The sequence below is a fragment of the Dipodomys ordii genome, unplaced genomic scaffold (assembly GCF_000151885.1).
Source record: "Dipodomys ordii isolate 6190 unplaced genomic scaffold, Dord_2.0 Scaffold19, whole genome shotgun sequence".
NCBI lineage: Eukaryota > Metazoa > Chordata > Mammalia > Rodentia > Heteromyidae > Dipodomys > Dipodomys ordii.
The window spans coordinates 6,320,963-6,344,068 of NW_012267235.1; the positions used below are offsets into that span (position 1 = coordinate 6,320,963).

The 23,106-nt window shown below is 38.3% G+C and overlaps 1 protein-coding gene across 1 annotated transcript; it reads right to left on the minus strand.

Annotated features, from left to right (window-relative positions):
• Positions 1 to 250: 250 nt before the first annotated feature.
• Positions 251 to 23,106, minus strand: LOC105983328 (myosin-4). The gene is made up of 39 exons (XM_013013163.1): positions 23,061 to 23,106; positions 20,293 to 20,535; positions 20,056 to 20,199; positions 19,551 to 19,707; positions 18,899 to 18,926; positions 18,689 to 18,803; positions 18,507 to 18,599; positions 18,297 to 18,360; positions 18,046 to 18,144; positions 17,820 to 17,923; positions 16,546 to 16,684; positions 15,910 to 16,028; positions 15,665 to 15,814; positions 14,909 to 15,079; positions 14,101 to 14,410; positions 13,241 to 13,314; positions 12,284 to 12,371; positions 12,082 to 12,199; positions 11,776 to 11,899; positions 11,544 to 11,680; positions 11,159 to 11,414; positions 9,940 to 10,182; positions 9,352 to 9,528; positions 9,003 to 9,148; positions 8,564 to 8,654; positions 8,086 to 8,475; positions 7,280 to 7,406; positions 6,700 to 6,818; positions 6,376 to 6,572; positions 5,083 to 5,266; positions 4,838 to 5,003; positions 4,614 to 4,738; positions 4,020 to 4,328; positions 3,254 to 3,457; positions 1,880 to 2,005; positions 1,622 to 1,792; positions 1,433 to 1,537; positions 1,237 to 1,332; positions 251 to 508 (listed from the first exon to the last, which is right to left on the minus strand). The coding sequence occupies exons 2-39, from the start codon at positions 20,494 to 20,496 to the stop codon at positions 356 to 358; spliced, it is 5,823 nt and encodes a 1,940-aa protein (XP_012868617.1). The 5' UTR covers positions 20,497 to 20,535; positions 23,061 to 23,106; the 3' UTR covers positions 251 to 355.

Sequence of the window (23,106 nt, forward strand, 5' to 3'; positions counted from 1 at the left end):
TTTCTCAATGCTAGGTTTTGTACCAGACTCAATCTTACTACTCAAAAGTTAGGTTGAAGAGAATTGATGGTACACTAGCCACTCTTGCATTCCCCTCCACGCACTTTCCTTGACCTTCTACTAAAGTTGGTTCACTGTCCATATTTACTTTCTCATCATTGCTGTTCATAGTAGGAGCTCAATGAATTCTGAATACATGAATTAGTTCTAATAGCATTATGGAGCTTATAATTAAGAGACAGATGTATTTTAAATTGCAAAAATCTCTGCAGATTTTATTTCCTTGATATAGAGGACAGTGACAAAGAATTCACATTTTGTGCATTTCTTAGGTCACTCTCAGCAGAAGAATGAATTACTCTTCACTTATGACTTTGGTGTGAACTTCTCGGCTCTTCACCCGGAGCTTGTTGACCTGTGACTCTGCGATGTCAGCCCGTTCCTCGGCTTCCTCCAGCTCGTGCTGGATCTTGCGGAACTTGGAAAGGTTCACATTGGATTGTTCCTCCTAAGAACAGAATTGCATTTTAGAGAATAAGAAAGCTTGACATTTTCAGATTGAAATGGTCTTGTCTATTTTTGAAAGAAGCTACAGGATTTGACTCGTGAATATGAAAGCAAAAGATTCTGTCACTTGGTAACATAGTTACTTGGAGGGAAAGCAACCCTCAAACTCTCCCTACAATAACCCCCCTTTTCCATTTCTCACATTTGACCCATGGCAGAATAAAGAGGCTCCTCTAGCAACATGGTAATCAAAGGAGCATGGATTTGATCCTTTTTTTTCCTGTAAAATAAACTTTAAAAATAGGTATAGCGGTAGTATAGATGCAAAGAATTTTAAGGAAATTTTCAAAATTAAGAGGATGAGTTAAAAAAAACAGGATGAGAAAGTAAGTTGAAAAAAAAAGGTCTCGAATGGGTTTATCATTAAGTTAAATAGGCCTTAGAATAAATCAGACCTCATTTGCATCGTTTTCTACATTCTGGGAGTTTAGAGTAGGAAGAGTTTTGTGTTAAGAAAGTATTTGTCTGTTAACATGTCTGGAAAATTGCTTTCAAATGTCTTAGAAGAAATTAACTAGAATCTCTTGTCAAGTATACTCATTTTCCTTCCTGCTGGTTTATTACCAATTTTGTGTTCAGTGGCTTAAGGAAAGCCCCTTACATTATAGAAACTTCAAGGTCCCACAAAAGCTGGGACCTAAATGTTTCTGTTACTGTGGAGATACTCACAGCCTCTTCAGCTTGTCTCTTATAAGCTTTAACTTTGGTTTGTAATTTGTCCACCAAGTCCTGCAGCCTGAGAACATTCTTGCGGTCCTCCTCCGTCTGAAAGAGGCAGCAAACAGATAGTGCCATTGTTAGAAAATGTATTACTGTTTTTATTTTCTCCACAGTGTAGGCCTAGCAAATGTAAAATGCCAGTCACCTGGTAAGTGAGTTCCTTCACTCTCCTCTCATGTTTGCGAAGGCCCTTGACAGCCTCAACATTGCGCTTCTGTTCATTTTCCACCTCATTTTCCAGCTCCCTCACCTAGGAGAGAACAAAAGTGTTAAATAGGTCTGTCGTAACTTCCCACACACAGGCTGGAAATTGAATGGATGTGTGGACACTCACTCTGGCCTCCAGTTTCTGGATCTGCTTCTTGCCGCCTTTCAGAGCCAGCTGCTCAGCCTCATCCAGACGGTGCTGCAGGTCCTTCACCGTCTGTTCCATGTTCTTCTTCATCCGCTCCAGGTGGGCGCTGGTGTCCTGCTCCTTCTTCAGCTCCTCGGCCATCATGGCAGCCTAGTGAGCAGTAAGACAGAAAAATTAAGAGCCGAGAGAGCACAGTGGGATTGAAGTTTGCCCACCACCCTATTGCCCTCTGCTCACATCGGTGATGGCCTTCTTGGCCTTCTCCTCTGCATTGCGGGCTTCCTGCACAATGTCCTCCATCTCTCCCTGGATTTGGGAGATGTCATTCTCCAGCTTCTTCTTGGTGTTGATCAGGCTGGTGTTCTGTAGCAAATTAACAAAAAGGAGGAAAATCACAGTTATGATCATTTACATTGTTGTTTGACTAGCAGGCATAAATTACTGTAAGAAATGTTAAGAATAAAAACCAAGCCAGATTTGAATTTTAAGTCTATGCCTTCTTTTTCTGCTCATATGTCTGTAAAACTTTAAATAAATCATTCTAGGTAAAAGTTAATTTCTAATGGCAAATATATTCAGTTGTTATCAGTGAATATTTATAAACATAAAGCAAAATCCCCATACTTAAAGTGCTATCCTATATAGTACCAGTGAACAAAAATGGATTATTAATTTTGGCAATTCATTTCTACTAATTGGATCTGTATCTTAAGTGGTACAAAAAACAAATCTGTAATCTGTGCGTTATGTAAAGTTGACAATAGTTAATATATTTATTCAATTCTAGATACTCATAATTAGTAAGAAACGTGTTATACATTAATGTGATTTAAAAGTTATTTCTGGCATGTGATTTTAACTTTGCTATAATAGCTATTAAGTGTCAAAGTACACAGTAATGTTTATTATAAAATGGAAACTGCAAGCTAGCATTAAAAATAACAATAATGATTATATTCTCATTAACCAGAGATAACCATTTGAAACACTGTTTATCTTTATGGATGTTTCTTATATGTTTTTAAGCTAAAAGATAATGCACCTTTTTCTTTTGAAAAAACCAGTTTCTCTATTTGTAGTTTAGGGAGGTCTTGGACTCTTTAAGTAGTTTAGACTGACTTTAAGCTCTTAAGCCTTCTGCCTTTGGCTGGGATTAACTAAACTTACTGTATATCAGCCAGTGCAGGGACATATCCTAGTTATTTAACAAATCTGCTGTAAACAGCAAATGCTAACTAGCACTCATAATGGCTTACATGAATCAAATCCAAGAGCTTCTTTAATATTTCATAAGTTTAGCCTTACGTGCATATCACACATAGTATCTGGTAGCTTATTATTTTCTACTTTGTCTCTTTAAAGTATAGAGTTGCAAAACAGAGGATTGCAGGTGGTTTTCTGTGGTTCACTATATAATTTTGAAACTTGATTATTTGCACCCATGGTTATTCCAGACTATGTACTTGTAGACCATTTAGATCTCAGTACATCACTCTATACATTTATCACAACTCCAGGAGGAGATCCCTGTAAACATTAAACAAGCTTATCCTTCCAAATAGCCTCCATTTTCAGAAAGTATATTCATTAAACCCTGGTCATGAACGTCACCTGAGTGTGCAGGAGTTGCACACGCTCACTGGCATCCAGAAGCTCTTGCTCTGCTATTCTCCTGCTCCTCTCTGTCTGCTCCAGGGATGCTCTGAGCTCTTCAATCTCAGCTTGCATCAGGTTAGCTCTGCGCTCAACCATTGCCAGTTGTTCTTTAAGGTCATCTTGGCCTCTGATGGCATCATCCAGATGGAGCTGAGTGTCCTACGCAGAGAAAGAAAAAGACCCATATTCATGTTCCAGTTTTAGTTGATACAAATCGAAGGTCATGGACACATTATATGCTAATAACTCAGTAGGATTAGATAGGACATTAGTACTTTTAATGGCCAATTCTTGAAGGCCTAGTCTAGCACTTCCCTTCAAAAGAACATGTTTTATTACTTTAGATCAAGAATCATAAAAAGTCACAGCTAAATCTATAAAATTTTAGATCAAGAAAGTACCCTTATCATCCAGTCCAATGATGTTATTTTAAATATTTGAAAAGAGAAGTCCACATAAAGGCCATAACATATGCCTAAAGTCTTTTAATGTTCTGTCTCTACCATTTACTACTTTACCTACTGTGCAGATAACATAGTAACTTCTTCCTTGGTCTTTTCAGACAAAACAAACCTCTTTTGCAACTATGCATGTAAAAAGTTTAAATGACTACCACATTAATTGGATGATCCATAATTGGTGGTCTTCCTACAACATTAAGTTTTAAGTTCTACAATGCTGCCCGGACTTTATCACACCATGTGTTTTTATGCTAATGTACCTTTAACATTCCTTGTGTGTTTCTGAGATTCCTTATGGCCTCAGCAGCCTGGCGGTTGGCATGGTTCAGCTGGATTTCCATTTCATTAAGATCTCCCTCCATCTTCTTCTTGATCCTCAGGGCATCATTCCTGCTCCTGATCTCAGCATCCAGTGTGCTCTGCATGGACTCCACCACTCTGAGATGGTTTCTCTTTAGCTGGTCAATTTCCTCATCCTTCTCAGCAATTTTCCGGTCAATCTCAGATTTCACCTGATTTAACTCAAGTTGGATGCGAAGAATTTTGCCTTCTTCATGCTCAAGAGATGCCTTAATAAGGGGAAAACTTAGGTTACCTAAAAATATTTTATCACAGTAGAACTATTTTATCCTATATGAGAATGATTTCTCCAAGAAGTCATTTATAAATTCCACAGATGTAATTATATCTTCATTTAATCTATTTCTTCTCTATTCAGAAGGTATAATGCAGCATTTTTCATTGGTTAGATGCATTATGCCCTAGGCTTGCAACATGGTGGACCTCATTTCTTATTCTTTTCCCCTCCCCCGCAATTTATCTGTAATATATAGGCAAGCAAATGAAACATGTACCTCTGCTTCCTCGAGAGCAGCCTGTAGCTCACTCTTTTCTTGATCAATTTGTTTCTTTATTTTCTCCAGTTCATGAATATGCTTTCCACCCTCCGCAATTTGCTCAGTTAAGTCAGAAATCTCCTCTGTTGTTTAATAATAAATATCAAAGTTCAACTTAGAATGAAAAGTGGAAAGATCTCTCCCAACCATTTTTTTTAAATAGAATGACTATAGACACTCACGCTGTAAGTTCTTATTTTCTCTCTTGAGTGTTTCGAGTTGATCCAGGGATTCTTCATAGGCATTCTTCACCTTGAACAGATCAGTGCTGAGAGAACGGGACTCTTTCTGGGAGGCCTCAAGTTCAGCCTGAGTTTCCTCATACTTCTGTTTCCATTCTGCCAGAACCTGGAAGTATATCAGTAATTAGATTCTGGTATCAGAAATGGCGCCAGTTTCCCCCTAGGGAGACAGTTGCTGTGGCCACCTTGTCAAAGTTCCGTTGCTTCTTATCAAGAGCTGCACAGGCAGCATTAGTTCTCTCCACATCAATCATGAGATCCTCCACTTCATTCTGAAGTCGCTGCTTTGTCTTCTCCAGGGAAGCACATTTGGAATTCACAGCTTCTACGTGTTCCTCAGCATCCTGCAGACGCTGAGCCAGCTTCTTCCTGAAAAGGTAGTCAGCGTGAGTGACCAAGAACAGAATCAAAAGTTACCACAGTGAACTCTGTGACCTGCCAAGAAAAAAAGTGTATTTCCTCCAAATCTGCTTCTTGGTACCTATTTTATTTCTCCTGGAATTCTGTTTTCCCTAGTGAGTTCATATTTTTATTTATCTTAGGTTCTGTCAAATATAAAATGAAGCCATTTTGAGAAAGAGGGAGAGAATATGAATGAATAAGCATTTCAACTGAGTGAAAAATGGAAACCATGAATAGAAGGCATTTTGTCAAAGAACAGTAGCATTGAATAGGATCCTGAGCAATTTCTAGCATGTTCCTTTTTACTGTATGGAGGAAACTGTGGTCCACAGAGAGCATGTTTGAGATCATATGATTAACACTAATTTTCTGATGTCCTAATAAGCATCCCCTCATTATATTTCCCAATTAATCCTTGATATCCTAGTCATGGCCTCTCCATCAGCCCATCTTATTCATGTCTTTTACCAGTCCACACTCACAGCTAGAAGGCTGTCTCTACAAATTCTGGCCAGATCCATTCATTTCATTTAATTTTAACAACTACCAAGATCAGTAAAATTTAGGAACACTTCCTTCATAATGTTTTTCCTTCTATATGTAATTCCCATGAATTTTATTCTATAAAATGTATTGTAAAATTCATGAATAAGTCCACTGATATTGGTTGGGTAATCATAGTCTTATTCTGAACATTCAACACTCTAGGCTAAAGAAAAACATTAAAAGCATTAAAAGCATTATTATAACCACAATTTTGCACTAGATAACCTCTGTCGCCTTTTCCTTCTATGAAAGGAAAATAATTTCACTTAATTTATGAAAGCAAAGTTGATAACGAATAATCTACTTGTCCTTTTAGTGGAAAGAAGTACAAGATGCTTCTGTACCAAGCTTTGGTCTTATCCTGTTCTCCAGCGGGTACATAAGGGGATGTAACAAAGACAATATTGTGGAATCTACCTCCCAACAATAAAGTAGGCTAGAATTCTTGGCCTATTTCCATGTCCCTTCTATTTTTCTATGACTGATTTCTACTTTCATTTCTTTCTGCACCCATCACTGAAAATCCATACTTGGCCTCCTCCAGCTCCTCTGTGCGTTGAATGGCATCAGTTTCGTATTTGGTCCTCCACTGGGAAACCTCACTGTTAGCCTTGGACATGGCCCTTTGCAGCTCAGCCTTGGCTTCCTGCTCCTCCTCATATTGTTCCCTGAGCAGGTCACAGTCATGGCGGGCTGACTGTAAGGCGTGGGCCAGGGCATTCTTGGCCTAGATCAACCAAAAGGTGTATAAAATAAGTTTGCATTCTAGTCATTGATAGTCTCTGTGTGAAGTTCAGTACTGTATCATATTGCCCAGGGCAGGTGATTCAAAGTATCAACGGGAAAATTCTCACCTTTGTCTCTTCTTCCAGCTGCCTTTTTAATTCCTCAATCTGTTGTGTAAATGCTTGTTTGCCTCTGGATAGTTGAGAAACCAAAGCATCCTTCTCATCTATCTGTCTTGAAAATTCGCCTTTGGAAGACAAAATAGGAATGATTTAGCTCTGCTGTCTAGATGAAGAGAAGTGTGGAATGCCATCTGACCCTCCTCTCTCCTTGGGTCATAAGATGAAGAGAATGACTCCATAGTAGCAGTTCATTGACAGGGTTATTTCTTGCTTTTCTAAAGCATATGAATTTTCTTTGATATTTTAGGATTTTTGATTTTTTTAACATTAGTGTTGAGGTAAGAAAAAAATCTCTTGAGCCCAGAGAACTTAAATTTCATTTTTAAATTATTTCACAGTTAAAAAAAGAGAGAGATGGCTGAGAAATAACAGGTAGGGTGTACATGGCTGAGGAATGCTTTGTCTTTCTTTTTTTATATGTAGTTTTCTTGTGAAGCTACTGTGCAAAGGAGTTACAGTTACATGAGCAAGGTAATGAGTCCATTTCCTGTCGAGCATTGTTACTCAGGGAGGCTCACTGACTGACCTGATTCTGTGTGTAAGCGTGCCTTCTGGGCTGACAACTCATTGATTAAGCGTTGCTGCTCCTCTTCCTTTGTTTTCACTTCACTAAGCTGGTCCTCTAGGGTACGACACATTTTCTCAAGGTTCCCCTGTGATAGGAAATACAAATCAGGAAAAGATGGCATATTTCTACTCAGAAGGCTGGGATTTGGATATCTGCAATTACTTGTAGCAGGAAGAATTTAATTTACTGTCAAAGCCTTCACAGTACATTGTCTAAGAAATACTGGGGAATATGTTTGTCTAGATAAACGAACATATGATTGTCAAAATTGGATTATCTTCTTTTAGAAGACATGAACATTAATTATATCCTACATCATAATGGAGAATGACTTTTAGGCAAGTCTTAATTTTCATTTTTTTACAGTTGCTTGGCTTTTGCTTACTCAGAGCTGGTGCTCTACCACTTGAACTAGGCTTCCAACACTGCTTTTATCTTGGGGAAAAATGTATTTTTTTTTGCCTGAGCTGCCTTCCAACTGTGATCCTCTAGCTCTCAATCTCCTGAATAGCTAAGATTACAGGCAGGAGCAATAGCACCTGGACTCACTCTAATTGTTCACAAAAAAGTTTGAAGCAATTTCTAAAAGTAAGCTATCGAACATAAGTAATTTGGTTTAATACTATGATGCCTATTAGAAAAAAAATTAAACTTTAGGATTACATGTGATGTTTGTACAATTTGATTAGATATATTCAGATATAATCATAGCTATTTTGAACTACTGCATGTAAAGGAAAAAAAGGCGGTGTGAATAAAAAGACCTTGGCTTTGGAGACTGTCTCCATGTTTCCAGCAAGGTCATCAATCTCCATCTTCAGCTCACTCTTCTCCTTCTCCAGCTTCTGCTTGACCCTCTGCAGGTTGTCGATCTGCTCCCCAAGCTCGGCCACACTGTCTGCATGCTTCTTCCGAAGAGCAGCTGCTGTGGCTTCGTGCTGTAGGGTGGCCTCCTCCAGGTCCCTGCGCATTTTCTGGAACTCAGCCTCCCGCTTCTTGTTCATCTCGATCTGGGCAGAAGTGGCTCCACCGGCCTCTTCCAGCCTCTCGCTGATCTCCTCCAGTTCCCGGGAGAGGTCAGAGCGCTGCTTCTCTGCTTTGGCCCTGGAGGCCCGCTCTGCCTCGATTTCCTCCTCCAGCTCCTCAATGCGGGCCTGAGGGTGAAAGTCAACATTAATGTCAATTCATGACAGTTTTATTCAAACCCTGTCATATCTTGCAAAATTAAAGGGAATGCCTTGCCTGCAATTCCTTGATCTTCTTCTGCAGCTGCATTCCAAGGGCTTGTTCATCTTCAATCTTGCTTTGCAGATTGCTCATTTCAAACTCTTTCCTAGTAAAAGAGCATATGAGCTCACAGTCAGTTCTCATCCAGTCTTATCTATTCATAATAAAACTTCTTTATATTGCTGGTGTTGAGGAAGAATATAGGCTTTTATAAGTCAGTAATGTGTCGTTTTCCTCAAATAACTATCAATATTCATTTTCTCCACGTCATAAAGTAATATTTTGGAAACCTATCATCATCATCATCATCATTATTATTATCTTAAAGTAGATGTACAATGGGGTTTTAATTCAACAAATCAGTTGTTTAAAGATCTTTTTAATATATCTTTTTAATATATATCTTCAGTGATATTCATAATTATGATTATAGCTGAACTATAATCACACTTACTTTTTGAGTTTCTCATCAAGTTGTTGTTTGTCATTTTCTATATCCATTGTGGATTCTTGGGCCAATTTTAGATCACCCTCCAGTTTCCTCTTAGCTCTTTCTAAGTCCATTCGAAGTTTCTTTTCTTGTTCCAGAGATCCTTCAAGCTAAATTATAATGGATTTAATTTGCCTTCTTATGCAGTGAATCCTATGCCACCAGCTAGATACTCAAGATACAATCATTGAATCTTTTTAAAGAAACAATAAATAAGAGGATGACTTTAAAAGTCTTGAGTATCAATGATGGTATCATGTCACAGTTGCTTATTCCATTATCTTAAGGGGAAGACTTTGCTTTTCACACTTACATCATCCACTTGCTGCTCTAGCTTGGTTTTAGCTTTGGTCAGAGTGTTGACTTTGTCTTCCTCTGCCTGCAGGTCATCCAGGGTCTGCTGGTGGGCCTCTTGGAGTGCCTTCTTCTCCTTGGTCAGCTTGGCGATATTTTCATCCAGGCCTGCCATCTCTTCTGTGAGGTTTTTCACCTTTTGGTTTGAACAGAGGATAAGAATGCTCATGACAATCTGTCATCTTTTTTTCTTTTATGAGACAGTGTCTTTCTCTGAAGCCCAGACTGGCCTCAAATTTGTGGTCCTCCTTCTCAACCTCTCAAGTGTCAAGATTAAAGGTATGTGCCAACATTCACAGCTGACAACCTGTCACCTTGATGAAAACCAGGATCTCATAGGACAGTATCAGTCTGAAAGTAAAATCATAAGCTAACCTTAGACCTACATGGCTGAAGAGAGTGAAGGCGAAAAAAAGGTGAAGGAAAATGGGTGAGTGGTAAAGAGTAAGGGATGGTGTGATTATGTGGATTTTTTTCATATTCAATAACTGAAGATTAAGCTATATTAGTAAGTGAATGCTTGTAAATACTCCAAAATGGACCATACCTTGTTCTCCGTGGCATGCTTCTCCTTTTCAACCTTGGCCAGGGTCAGCTCAAGGTCATCAATGTCTTTCTTCAGTTCTGAGCACTCATCCTCTAGCTTTCTCTTCTTGGCGGTCAGCTCAGCATTGATCTCTTCCTCATCCTCTGCTCTTTCAGTCAGCTCTTTGATTTTGGCCTCCAGCTGGATTTTGGTCTTGATCAGCTGATCACACCTTTCCTCTGCATCAGCCAAGCCATCTGCTTCCTAAAGGGAGCAATTGAACATTTTCACATGTTTGAGCTGAATATGCACCCTTGCAGTCATTTATTAAGAGAAGTTTTGAAGGAGAGAATGAGGGGGACAGACTGAGTATAATAGAAGTACTTTATATCTGTATATTAAAATAAAATAGTAAAACCTGTTAAAATTATTTATAGAGGAAAGGGGGCAAGAAGAGTAACAGAGGGAGTGAATTTGATCCAAGCACTTTACATATGCATTTGAACATATCCCAAGTAACCTCTTGGTATAATTAATACACACTAATAAATATAAAATTGATAGAAATAAAATGTTATTAAACTTATTAAGAGGGGAAATGTTAACTGATTTTCAGTTGGTTAGCAATTACATTATAAATGAAGTACACGAAGTTTAAAAATTTTAGTCGACTTAATAAGTAGAATAACAGCTTCCTCAATGTGTGAAAAGTGAAATCAGGAAAACTTTTTAACTTTTTGGTATACTTTACAACTTACTAATTCTTGTTACTTCTGGAAAAGTCACTCATTCCAGCACATAGCTTCCTCACATTCATGGAGGTGAGAAAACAAAACAATGCAACTTCCATTTGATGCACAAAAACAATTAGGAGCAAGAGAATAATCTAATCTAAGATAAAGGTCTATGAAGGAAGGAAAATGTCTAGGGCCATGTTTATGACTGTCTCCTGGTAACCAAGCTATGTTATAAAGGCACATATGAACCTACTCACTGTATAAATGCATGTGTGAGCATGTGCAGTTTATTAATATACCTATGAACACATGCAGCATATGTAGCTTTGCATCTTTTGCTTTTTTAGTTCTGAGTCTTGGTAGATTTGAAGGGTAATCCTTCACAACAAATTTCCAGTGGGTATAATTTGCTTTCCAGTTCTTAAATTAAGAAATGCTTGTATTCAGTTAGATAATGATTAGATAATAAGTTATTGCTCAGTTGTGCAATATGTAATACTTACTGATTGAACCTGGAGTTGCAAGTCATTCTTCTCTTGCATCAGTGCTACCATCTTTTCTTCCAGTTCTTTCCTTTTGGCTTCTGACTTTGCCAGTTCCTCTTTGGTTTTCTCAAAATCTTCCTTCATGTTGGCCATCTCCTTCTCTGTCTCTGCACTCTTGAGAAGGGGTTTGATCTTGAAATACAGCTTCATCCAGGGCCAGTGCTTCACATTCATGAAGGCACGGACATTGTACTGGATGCAGAAGATGGATTCTCTGTAGAAAAAGGAAAACAGTTAACAAAGAGCAAAGAATGTATAAAGTGACCATCACAACAAAAGCAGTGACTGCATTGAATTCCCTTATAAATGTGTGAAAAAGGAAGAATTTTCTTGTGTCCCTCACCTCCTTTCCATCATCTTCTTGAACTCCACCCTCATCAGGTACCCTCTGCAGATGGCCTGAGTGCGTGTGATGAGTTGGGCTAGCTTGTCATCTCGCATCTCCTCTAGAGTTCCCAACAGGCCAGCTTTAAAGAAAACCTTACCAGAGAGCAAGTTCAAGCATGTTATTTCCACTCATGAGAAACCCCCAAAGTTATGAAATTATGAATGATAGAAGTTTGGTCTGGTGGTACCTTGGTATGACCAAATTTGTACTGGGTATGGTCAATGTCAATAGACCCTAGAAGTTTCTCAGAAGCCTTCTTGCTGTCAATGAACTGACCCTCTGGGATAGCACTGGCATTGAGAACTTTGTATCTGTCAAAACGAAAAGGAGATTAAAATGTGGGTTTTCTTTTTCTTTTTCCCTGAAAAAAAAAATCTAACACTTGGTAGCTATCACTGAAAAGCTGAATAGGTTAAGTTTTGGAGAACAATGTACCATTAAAAGAATAAGACACCTTTTAATGTAAAACTGTGAGAAAATATGAGACACAAACCTCTGCTTGAAGTCTGCATAAAGGATTCTGCTTGGGAACCCTTTCCGGCAGATGCGGATGCCTTCCAGCACGCCGTTACACCGCAGCTGGTGCAGGACAAGTTCGTGCTCCATGGCACCTAAGAACAGAGAATGTCTTCTAAATAACAGTCTGAAGAAAGAAATCACGCTGGAGACTCATTTGGGATGTAGAAGTGTCTTACCAGGAGTTTTAGTTTCATTGGGAATGAGGCAGCGTACAAAGTGGGGGTGAGTGCTCCTCAAGTTGGTCATCAGCTTATTTAAATTCTCCTATAAAACCACACGAAAATGTTTAAAATCACCTGTAATTGTGTCTATGTGAGAGTCCCTCTCAATGCTCTGTAACTAATTTTGCCCCATCTCACATTCTAAACAGCTATCTAAAAAACAAACAAAGAAAAAACTGACCCAGTGTTGACCAAGAGAAATCATATAGATCGAGTGTAGGTAGGAAATACCTGATTACATAAAAATCAGTCAATTTCAGTGTGTTGCTCTTAAGCCTGATAGAAAAGACATGGATTGAGACGTTGATCATGGAGTATAGATTTAAGTGAACAATGTGAATGCTTTAAAAGTGGATTGATTTCATGAGAAAAAAATGATACTGACTCTGGGCTGGGAAGGTGGCTCAGTGGTAGAGTGCTTGCCTTGCATGCATGAGGCCCTGGGTTCGATTCCTCAGCACCACATAAGCAGGAAAAAAAAGCCGGAAAATGGCGCTGTGGCTCAAGTGGTAGAGCGCTAGCCTTGAGCTGAAGGGCTGAGGGACAGCACCCAGGCCCAGAGTTCAGGCCCCACAATCGGACCAAAAAAAATGATACTGACTCATTATGTATTTTAGGATGGCATCTACCTCACTAGGTAGCCCAGGCTGACCTTAAACCTGCAATTTTTTCAAGTGCTGGGATTACAGATATGCGCCACCACACTGAACTTCATTGGAAATGTAAGACCAAGTCTCTTGCACTTTGGGTTCAGGGAAATGGATCACTTAATATTATAAGTTTTAATGTAAAGAGATACACTGTGTGTCTTATATGTGTTACTTTTTTTCCCTCAATGAAAATACTTATGTTTTTTTGATTTTTAGGACATTAATTTTTTAAATAAAATTATAATTCTAGGTTATACTGTACCCTGAAAAGAGCTGACACTGTCTGGAAAGAAGAGCCCTTCTTCTTGCCACCTTTCTTTCCACCACCGCCACCCTCTGAAAAATAAGAAAAATTTAAAAATTAGATGTAACGGCTTTTGAAATAGAGCCCATAGATAGACATCAGGATCCCCAAATTCTCTTTGGAATTTAAATTAGCACTCACTGCTATTCTTCTTTCTATATCTTTCCTTACTCAGATGTAGACTAAGAAAATGTAGCCATTGACTCACATTATACACAGGGGAAAAATACACAGAGCTTGTAATTGACAAGGTTGATGGGATCTGAATAGAACTCCTCAGCTCTAAATTGGGAATGCCAGTTTCCTGAAGGGGCCTGTAAATGTGTAAAGTTCAGTGCTTGGTTCCAGATAAGTGAACCTTTGCTTACTTACAGGTAAGTCCTAATTTCTATTTGCCTGGGCTTCCGTATTATTACTTGACCATCTAGGCTCGGGCCACTTATGAGAACAAAACTTGAATTCCCCAAGTTCTGGGGCCCTGCAAAGAATTTCGGTATCTCCAACTTACTTAGATCTTTGAAGGAGGCAGTATTATTAAAGTGGCAAAAGTGAGTTATGTCATTGTAAGCAAGCCACATTATCTTATTCTCTCATTGTCATTTATAAAATGAGACTATGGACTAAAGATTGCTCCATACAAATCTCTACTCTGATAGTTCAGAAGACTGTGTACTTCAGTTATGGAACATACTTCCTTTCATTAGACTTACAAGGGACATACTTTCATATTAGGTTTTGCTATAACTAAACTTGTCTCTGGCAAATAGCATATTTCTATTTTGTGACCTTAGGCCATTATTGATGCTATTAAAAATTACCTGCTTCAGCAGCTTGTCCCCCAGAAAAGAGGAAAGCCAGGGTCTTCAATCCAGACTTCTGGTAGAGCCCCACCACCGTCTCATTCAGGGGGTCCTTGTTCTTGTCCAGCCAGCCAATAATGTTGTAGTCTACAGTGCCCGCATAGTGCACCAGCGAGAAGTGGGCCTCAGCCTTGCCTTTGGCAGGCTTGGGCTTCTGGAAGTTGTTGGATTTGCCCAGGTGCTGTTCATAGAGCTTGTTCTTGAAGGAGGTGTCTGTTGCTTTGGGAAACATGCACTCCTCTTCCAGGATGGAGAAGATGCCCATAGGCTAAGAATAGCAAAAAGTAATGGTATGTGTGAGTCCTTTAGAGAATTCTACTTTGCGATTTGTGTATACAGCAGAAGACTGAATGATACATTAACTAGGACATGCTTTGTTACCTCTACCACCAAAATGTAGAACAGTCATAATGTATCAAGGACCTATGAGGGATATGTTTCTAGAAAGGACTCAGATCAAATAGTCTGTCTATACCACTTAGAAAACTTTATGTTTAGTGCATAAAATAAACTGTCTGAAAGTAACATTTTTAAATACTTTAAAACTATTCTGAATTCTTTCTTCTTCACTAACCGTGTAATTGACATCACTGAAAACCATGAAACATCCCTGCTTGGTTTTTGGAGGGCTTGGGATATGAATTCAGGGGTTGGCTCTTACAAGGCAGGCACTCTACCACTTTATTTTAGAATTGGGCTGTAATTAAGCATAAGGTGGCCACAGATTTGTTTTTCCTGTTTTGAAGGCTTAAAAAGTCCTAGGAACCTTCTCAATGAGCTCGATGCAGGCAGCCAGGTCCATCCCGAAGTCGATGAACTCCCAGTCAATGCCTTCTTTCTTGTACTCCTCCTGCTCTAGCACGAACATGTGGTGATTGAAAAACTGTTGCAGTTTCTCGTTGGTGAAGTTGATGCATAGCTGTTCTAGGGTGTTGAACTATAGGGAGGAATAAATATAGGGAAATTTAGTCATGATTAACTTATATGTATAGTGAAGTTAGTAATGTCTTCTTCTGAATTTAAGACATTTTTGTTTATTATATTACAAACTTCCAGCTTGTTTCTTGAACTATTATATAATTCTAACCCAAGAACTTACTCCTTAAATGTTTCCCAAGTAACTTCATGAAATTATGCATGTTAGGCAAAATGTTGTTAGATAAGAACTTCCATATTTCTTCAAGAGTAACCTAAGAAAATGTTTGTATGAGTATTCAATTGGATCCAAGATAGATTGTGAGCATTTTAACCTTTTAAGGACCATCATTTGAGAGTTCTAGTCTGGAAATAATATTTTTTTCTCTTTTCCTGTTTATCCTTTTACTTATATTCATATTTCACCAAAGACTCTTCAACAGGAGTTACAGTTTGTACTTTTTGTAAGTACATTTTATTTTATGTTTTTAATTTTAATTTTTTGTGTGCAAGTACATTTTATGAAGATAATTTTGAATGCCTTAACCAGATCCATCAAGTAGCTAATGAGTTTTATTTGCCAATTCTCTGTCCATTTACTACTTACATCAAAGATCTCAAAGCCGGCAATGTCCAAGACCCCAATGAAGTACTGTCTAGGCTGCTTGGTGTCCAGCTGCTGGTTGATGCGGGTGACCATCCACAGGAACATCTTCTCATACATGGATTTGGCCAGGGCACCCACTGAGTTGTACACCTTCAAAAAGAGTGTGTGATGGTTAGCTTTTGATTTGACCTTGGTGAAGCCTCCCCTGGTATAAGGGAGAATCAGGGGTTTAACATTATGTTTACCTGCTGCACAGTTTGGCCTTTGGTGACGTACTCATTGCCGACCTTGACCCTGGGGTAGCAGAGGGCTTTGAGCAGATCAGCAGAGTTCAGACTGGTCAGATAGGCAGCTTTGTCAGCAACTGCATGAAGAAATAGAGAATGGTGAAACTAACAGGGGCTTACACAGTTTCAAATGTGACAGGTGATGACCAAGGAGAAGATTTTGTTGTGACAGCAATAGGTGCAAATGTTGTGAGTTCTGATCATTTGTTTATATTGTTTCAGAATCCTTGTCTCTATTCACACTAATTTTAGTCATTCTTCTAAAGAGAAATTGGAGCTACAGGAATCCATTCTCTCTGTGATGTTTGAAATATGGCAAAAATAGACCGCAGATCAAGATAATTTGAGAAACCCTACCTTTGTAATGACAAAGACATTCAGATCGCCAACTTACTTGACTGTGATTAAAAAATACTTCAATCAAGGAGCAAATAGTAGATTTAAAAGTCAATGGAGAGTGGAATGGACAGAAATCACAAATATCCACAAATGTGCTTAATTTGGTAAAATATCTAACAGTCTGTCATTTTCTCTTCTTAAGACTTTTGGCCTTTGTGACATATGCCAGATGGAAAAAAATATAAGGCAGTATACCTTCAGTGCCATCTGGTTCAGCTTGCTCTTCCCTTTGCTTTTGCTTGAATTTCATGTTTCCATAGTGCATCACAGCCCCAGTGAGCTTGTAAATAGCCACCTTCTCATCAGCACTGAAACCCAGGATGTCCACAGCACTCTGTCAAAAAGAGTTAAGTTTATTCATTTCCCAACTAGCACTTTGGCCGACTTGCTTAGGGGACACCAGTGGTCTGTGTCTCCACTTTTTCCTCATTGTGCCCTATCTTATATCTGAGACTCAAACTTTGCTAACTTCAAGAGAATGCATTTCCTTTGCTTCTTTGATCCACATCAGAACTAAGTAGCATGTATCAGTCTTCCCTCTTAAGTCATGCAGACAGTAAGGATGTCATGTTACTTATTCAACTGTTCACACTCACTCAAATAAGACTTAAAACCATGACTACCAGTGCTGAGACCAGGGATTTCCCATCTCTTTCAGCCTGCCCTGGCTGCTTATCACATGCCCTGGCATTAACAACTCTTTGAAAGAGAAAATACCTTTATAATCAAATATCAATCCTATATCTGGGTGCTACAATATTAAAGTTAAAAATACTGAAGTTAAGAATAATTGCAGAGTATCCAGAAATTTAAAAGAAACACAAAGTAAGTATAGTTTATGTATAAAGAAAATAAGCCCCAAAATTATAATCATTAAAGAAAAGTGATGAAAAAGGAAACAACTTATAGTTTCAAAAAATACTCTTTTGAGAGCTACATAAGCCTAATAAATATAAAGGCTCAGAGTAGACAAACCATGTTTTATAATGCTGCATAAGGATGAGAGAGCAATATTGTGAATCTCCAGATGTTCATCCAAAGCTTTGTGTTTGCATCTGACTATAAGAAACTATAAGGATTTCAGTCTCTGGTGTTAAAAAATGTAGTGATAGGGTTACTCTTTCCTAGATTCTTACATATAGGCTCTTACATGAAGTAGAAAAGAAGTAGCAATATTTGGGGTACAAATACTGACCCCAAAAGACCACTAAGATTGAAAAACATAAATAGAACCAATTAAGTAGGGACTGTCTACAATGAACATTTATTACAGACATTCAAAGCTTTCAAGGTGTGTAGGAAGACATTGAAATACCCTGTAATTATCACCCAGAGATAAGAAAGGCTAAAAGGTATTATTGCTTATTGACAATCTGTCTTCTAATGTGTCTTATTTTGATAGAGGACAGAGAGAGGGTTGTATGCTGGAAAATGTCTTTGCTTTTCTCTGCTTTGAACCTATTACTTACATCTGTGGCCATCAGCTCCTCTTGATCATCAATACTGGGCACAGTAATTTCACCTTGACTGACATAGGCGAAGTCATATGGGTTGGTGGTGATCAGAAGCATTTCTAAACACATGGAAAAGAGCAGTGTATAGCTAGAGTTACTTTGGTCACCAAAACATTTTAGGCAGACATCATAGACAGACTATTATTCTTCCTTGATAGAAATATATCAAGAGACTTCTTACCAATGAGCTCTGGTTTCTTATTGGACATGATTTGATAAAATATGTGATAGCTTCTTTCAGCCTTTAGCTGGAAAGTGACTCGGGACTTCTCTAGCAGATCTGGAATGACAGATCAAGCACATGTAAAAGAAAAGGCCACAGGTGAAAAATGAAACGTTGAAAATTTCACACAACATACATAAAAGTGAGATTTCCCAGTACATACACCTGCCAAAAAAAACATTTCCAGTCACTAATATTTATTAACTTACATGTTTCAATATCTGCAGAAGCCAGCTTGCCTGTGGCACCAAAATGGATCCTGATGAATTTACCCTTGAAAAGGCAAAAGAGGGCTGATTGAAAGGCTGAAACTATTTCCTTAGCCATTGGACAAAATGAATGGAAAAGATATTCACAGTTCTGTACAGAACAGCCACTGCATGAAGTTCCCACATGAAAAGGTCCACCAAGAGACTTACAAAGCGAGAGGAGTTGTCATTCCTCACGGTCTTGGCGTTGCCAAAGGCCTCCAGTAGGGGGTTGGCACTGATGATTTGATCTTCCAGAGTCCCCTGCAAAAGCAAGAACATTCCTTACACCTGTGCTCAAGAGTATCTTACTGAGACTCCCAGTAGATTCTGAACATGGCCATGAGACCCACCTGCATTTTGCCAGAAGTTGCTTCCTCCTTTTTCTTCTCACCAGTAACTGCAATTGTTGCAAAGTACTGGATGACACGCTTCGTGTTGACAGTCTTCCCTGCACCAGATTCTCCACTGTTGAGAACAAATAGAAATAAAGATCAAATTGTAAGGTAGCAGTTACCACTACAATGATCAAAACTCGAAAGAAAGATATAACATCTACGTACGTAATCAGGATTGACTGGTTCTCACGATCTATGAGCCAGAAAACAAAGAAAACAGAACAAAAATAACAATTCTTAGCACATAGATTAGTGTGGTACTTACACATTTTAAATTGTCTTTTAAAATGCCCCACTAATAAAAATAGTTATGTAATTGGTGATTTGCCTTTCACAAGAGTCTTAACAATAAGGACTGAAAGATGTGCTAATGAATTTGTGCTATCTTTCCATTGCTATGAATAAGAAAGAATATGGAATTTATTATACCCATAAGAGTAATCATTTGATAGCACATGGATTAACAGTTTTATGATCCACTCAGTTAAAATTCTGTCAAGTTACTAATATCCAATCCATAGTTTCCTACAGTTTTTATAACTTGTCCCTGAAATTTCAAGGCTTACTTTTAAGAAGAGATGATGCATTAACAAAAATGAAAATAGTTGATGAGTAAATTTGGTTAAGCTAGAATTTGGATTTTAGCACAGAAATAAAGAAAATATCTCTAGTTTTTGGAACTCATTCATTTTAGTCTAAATTTTGTCCCTAACTTTATTGTTGCTATTGTCATATTTGTGCAGAAGATTTATTTTGGTCACCAGCATACAAATGTTTCACAGTACCTAGAGAAACTCTTAACTATAGATTCACTCACCAGTCAGCATGAACTGATAGGCGTTGTCAGAGATGGAGAAGATGTGGGGCGGGGCCTCCTGACGCTTTTTGCCTCTGTAGGCAGCCACCACCTCGGGGTTGTACACCGGCAGCCACTTGTAGGGGTTGACGGTGACGCAGAAGAGGCCAGAGTAGGTCTGTGGGAAAGGACAAGGTTTCTCAGCCCTGGTCTTTTTATTCTACTCCGGAAATACTACTTAAAGAGCAAGGGGCTAGAGGCTTAATAACTACAGTAGGAATTATGAAGATTAATAGTTTCATTCCTTGCCTCTATCACCTGCTCTGTACAAAACGCTTGTTTTCCAACTAATTCAATGAAATAATTATCCACGTGTGCATGTTCAAGTGCATTAGGATTTACAACATTACTCAAATGACTTATCTCCAGAGAATATTGCAATAGTAAAACCTGGAAACTAAGGCCTTCCTTTGTTCCAGTGAACAGAGGCAGTACATTGAGTTAGCGGGCTATACAGAGCACTCACGTAGATCATCCAGGCTGCATAACGCTCTTTGAGGTTGTACAGCACAGCAGGCTCGTGCAGGTGAGTCATCATGGCCATGTCCTCGATCTTGTCATATTTGGGAGGGTTCATGGAGAAGACTTGATCTTCCTTAACTGTGACAGTCTATTAAGAAAGGAAGCAGTCAGTAAGTATGAACTGAAGAATAGAAAAAAAAGACCAGTTACACCTCCCTGGGCCCCCTTTTGTTTTACTCACAGCTCCACCTTCAGTCTTGGCTGTCACTTTCCCTCCTTCCCTGCTTTGCACGGTTGCTTTTACGTAGGACTCCTTAGGGTCCACCACGAAGACTGAGGACTTGGCATCAAAAGGCTTATTCTGTGCTTCAATGCGCTCCTTTTCAGACTTTCGGAGGTAAGGAGCAGCCTCCCCAAAAACAGCCATCTCTGCATCGGTACTCATGGCTGCAGGCTGTTAGTGGCGGCTCAGGGCCAGGTGCACCTAGAAGAAGACACACAGCCAGATGACAACCAAGGATGAGGTGGGTGGGTTTTCCTGGCGATCTCACTGGGACAGGTTCATCGCCAAGCTTGCTTCCTCTTCTGTTCCGCCCTCAGAGGTCACGCCTGTGTACACTGTTCCTAGGCTGAAAGGTACCTAAGGACCTGAAAGCCACTTGTATTCTAGTTTAAGTTTTGTAACATTTTAAACCTCCATTCCTTCATCTGTCTGTAGCTCTTAGTTGAGAACTGTGGAGAGATTTATATTCAGCTAGCAACATTGTATTGTGCTGGTTGGATGTTCAGAATCTTTGCTTTCCTGCTATTTTTTTCCTTTCATTTTCCCAACTTGTTGTGTTTTATTTAACAACGTAATGATACTAGGAAATAGAAACTGTTTACAGTGAATTTACTATCTAAAAGAACTTATTTTAAAACCTGAAATATTTGGCATATTTTCTTCCTGCCTCAAATGATTAAAATTGAATATGAAAATTACTAAATTTGGATGTAAGAAGATACATGTGTTCTTTCAGAACATAAATCTAGGTTGAAACATCCAATAAACTCAAGTAAACTCCTATTAACAGACAGTATTAGGTGAGCAAAGGGAAAAGCAGGTATAATGAAATCTGAAAATCCCCAAACTGATTTTATCCTAAGATAAAATTAAGTCTCATCGGTTTTTAAATTGTGTGAAAGTCGACAGTAGTGTCTAAACAGAAAACAATTTTAAAAGGCTCTTGGAGAAAATTTGCATCTGAAGTTTTAATACAGCTTCACAGTGATTGCATTTCTTAGTCTATTTCTCTGAGGTATTTTTTGCTACTGGTTTTTATAATATCAGTTTTATTAACTCAGTTCTTCTTCTTTTAGATATATATATGTCTATTCATATTAGTTCCATTCCTTCTACCTTTAAAAAATATCAATATTGCAACAAGGAGATGTAGAAGACACTATGTTAAAAGAAAAGGAACTTTACAATTTGGGGGGGGTATAGTTATGGAGGTGGGAGGGAAGAGATGGTAGGGGAAAAACAAAGGAGGCAACAATGCTTGATATAAATGTACTCATTACCTTGCTCATGTAACTGTAACCCCTATGTACAGTATTTTCACAATAAAAATCTTATAAACTATCAATATTCTAAATATATCTTTTGAAATCAATAGCCAGTATAAACTTCCATATCAAAATGAATTTATTTTTCCCACTGATAAATGGGTACTTTCTATGAAGTGGAAGAGGGCTTGGTTTGTACAAAGTGGTGTCTTGGTTGACAATGACAAATGAAAATGATAACAATGAGAGCTTAAAGCATTTATAGGCTTTTCAGAACATTCTAGTCTTTTGAGATCAACATTTAGTGTCCTCTTGATTTGGACAATTAGATATGGAATTTGCCACTGTATCTAATTCAGACAAAATCTTATCTGTAAAAGTCTCAGGATGATACAGTGAACTTTAGGCATATTTTTAAGGGATAGATATCCCAACAGTTAATGCTATATTAAGGTTTTTTTTTCCAGAGAAGAAATGTTCATCTATTACATCATTTTTTGTTTCTATGATTTGCTTTCACACAAAGCAATTTGAATTAACAGCATAATATCCCCTAGAGATTACTATAATACAATTTATCCTAAAATACAGAGGGTGAACACCATCTTTCCATCTCCTGTCTTAAGTTTTGGTCAAGCAACAATACTCCAGGGAACCTCACATTTATTGTTGGGGGTAAGAGATGAGGGGTCCTTGAATCTACCAGCACATTTCCACCAGCACAACATTTCCACAATGTCTTTTATCTAAGTAGATACTGCTACTGTATTAAATATAAACTCACTAAAAAAGTGTTCAATACATAGTAGGTGTTCACCATTGTAGATATTCTGAACATAATAATAATCGTGAGTTTCAACATGTAGATTTGGGCAAGATCTCTTAAATGTTTTACTTCAGTGGAGGGGTTCTTGGAAACCACTGACTTAGATCATAGCAAGAGCAGGAGCCTTAGTAGTCAACTAGAATACAGACTCCTCATTTTACTGATGAAGAAAGTTCTTCAAGGCAAAGGGTCATTCAGTGTCACAGAGGTGGTAAGTAGTAGCAATGAGATGTGAGCCCTGTTCTTCTAAATCCAGGTTCAGTGCTAATTCCACTGCAACATACTGTGTTTGAAAATACATAAAAGCTGACTGACTTGACCCAGGCACCAATAACAAACTTGATCAACATATTATTGATGTTACTATGTAGCCTGTCTTGTTGGTTAAATTGAAGTAGAGTTTTTTACATTAAATATTACATGGGGTGGTTGAAGTTCTAACAAAATTTGAAAGAGAAGTTTCATTTGTTAGGTGAAATGATCTGAAAAGTCAAAATTTTATGAAAAGCCATTTTTTAAAAAAAGAACAGCTCTTCTTTTTTTCAATATGTTCAATACTAAACTAGGAAATCACATAGTAGCTCATTAAAGTGTAACAAAGTAGAGATCCCTTTGTTTAGACAAATTCCTCTTACCTCTTGTGTAATCAGATGAGGAAGGTGGCAGGCTCAAAGCTGAGAA